Here is a 1,260-nt window from a genome sequence, read left to right as displayed (position 1 = left end):
TCTGGAGACTTCATCCAGCCCTGGCAACGGGAATGGACTAAAGGATCTCAGAGGTCTTTTTTTTTTTACATTTCCCTTAACTTCCAGGCCATTCAGGGTGTTGTGAAGCTGGCGGGGTAACACAGGAGAACAGTGTTAGGGCAGACGTGTCCCTTTACCCAAGAGCATGCGGCCGTCTGCTCCCAGTTTGAACCAGACTGTGGTGGGCTTGTAGCACAGGGATCTATAAGGCAGGAAAAGCTGCTCCCTTTGCAGAGACCCAGTGCGGCTAACATCTCCCCCAGACAGAGAGAATGGGGAGTGCGTGGAGCATCACCCCCTGCTGAGAGCAAGCGGGGTTGAAATTCGTAAGTAGGAGCAATTCGTGTCTCATCTATTGCAGGCAAGAACCAAACTGTGCAGCCAGTGCAGATCCTACGTTGGAGCAGGGCGTGAAGATAGGAGAGGTTTTTGTCTCAGTTCCCCATCTGGCTGGATCACTGTGATTCACACTACCAGCCAATACAGCACAGTAATAGTCGGCCTCATCCTCTGCCTGGACATCGGTGATGGTCAGGACAGCATTGTTACCGGATATGGACCCAGAGAACCGGGCAGGGATCCCGGTGGGTCTGGTATTGGTGCTGTATATAAGCTGCTGAGGAGCGGAGCCTGGTTTCTGCTGGTACCAGGAGGGATAGTTGCCGGTGGTGATGGCTCCAGTGCTCAGGCTGCAGGACAGAGTGACAGTCCCTCCTGGGGTCACTGACTTTGAGGGCTCTTGAGTCACCACGGGCTGCGAACTGACCCCTGAAATCAACATTACAAACAAACTCAGCACAAGGACTCTGGATCCTCACAGACAACCTTCCTCACCTGCAAGTGTCCTTCATATGTTTTGTCACTAAATCAAACAATTCCCCCACCTGAGCAGTAGGTGAGCAGCGTGAGGAGCAGAGGGGCCCAGGCCATGGTGGGAATCCAGACGAGCTCGGCTTCCTGAGGCAAACGGGTCTGAAGCTGGGACCTTCCGATTCTCTCTTAAACCCCCAGGGCTAGGGAACTGCCCCTTCATGCAAATCTGGCTGATACTGGTGGTATCTCATACCAAAGCTGAGCCCTGAAGATTGGCCAGGCAGAATTGCTCTCTAAAGTCCCACATGACAGAAGAAAGAAAGAACGGTCCTTTCATGCAAATCTGCTCCCTGTTCATTGGCTGCTCACATGTCAAATTTAACCTCAAATTTAGGCTTTATTTTAAATAAGAGAGTTTTTTTTTAA

The 1,260-nt window shown here is 51.5% G+C and overlaps 1 gene segment (V, D, J or C); it reads right to left on the bottom strand.

Annotated features, from left to right (window-relative positions):
* Nucleotides 1-373: 373 nt before the first annotated feature.
* On the bottom strand, nucleotides 374-1,036 carry LOC127034968 (immunoglobulin lambda variable 8-61-like). The segment is given in 2 exon segments: nucleotides 374-789; nucleotides 906-1,036. Coding segments are annotated over 2 exon segments (462 nt in total).
* Between the last annotated feature and the right edge of the window lie 224 nt (nucleotides 1,037-1,260).

This window comes from Gopherus flavomarginatus, chromosome 15 (genome assembly GCF_025201925.1).
Source record: "Gopherus flavomarginatus isolate rGopFla2 chromosome 15, rGopFla2.mat.asm, whole genome shotgun sequence".
In the NCBI taxonomy this organism is placed as follows: Eukaryota; Metazoa; Chordata; order Testudines; family Testudinidae; genus Gopherus; species Gopherus flavomarginatus.
Note: the sequence above shows the minus strand (reverse complement) of the source record. Positions and strands in the feature narration are given on the sequence as shown.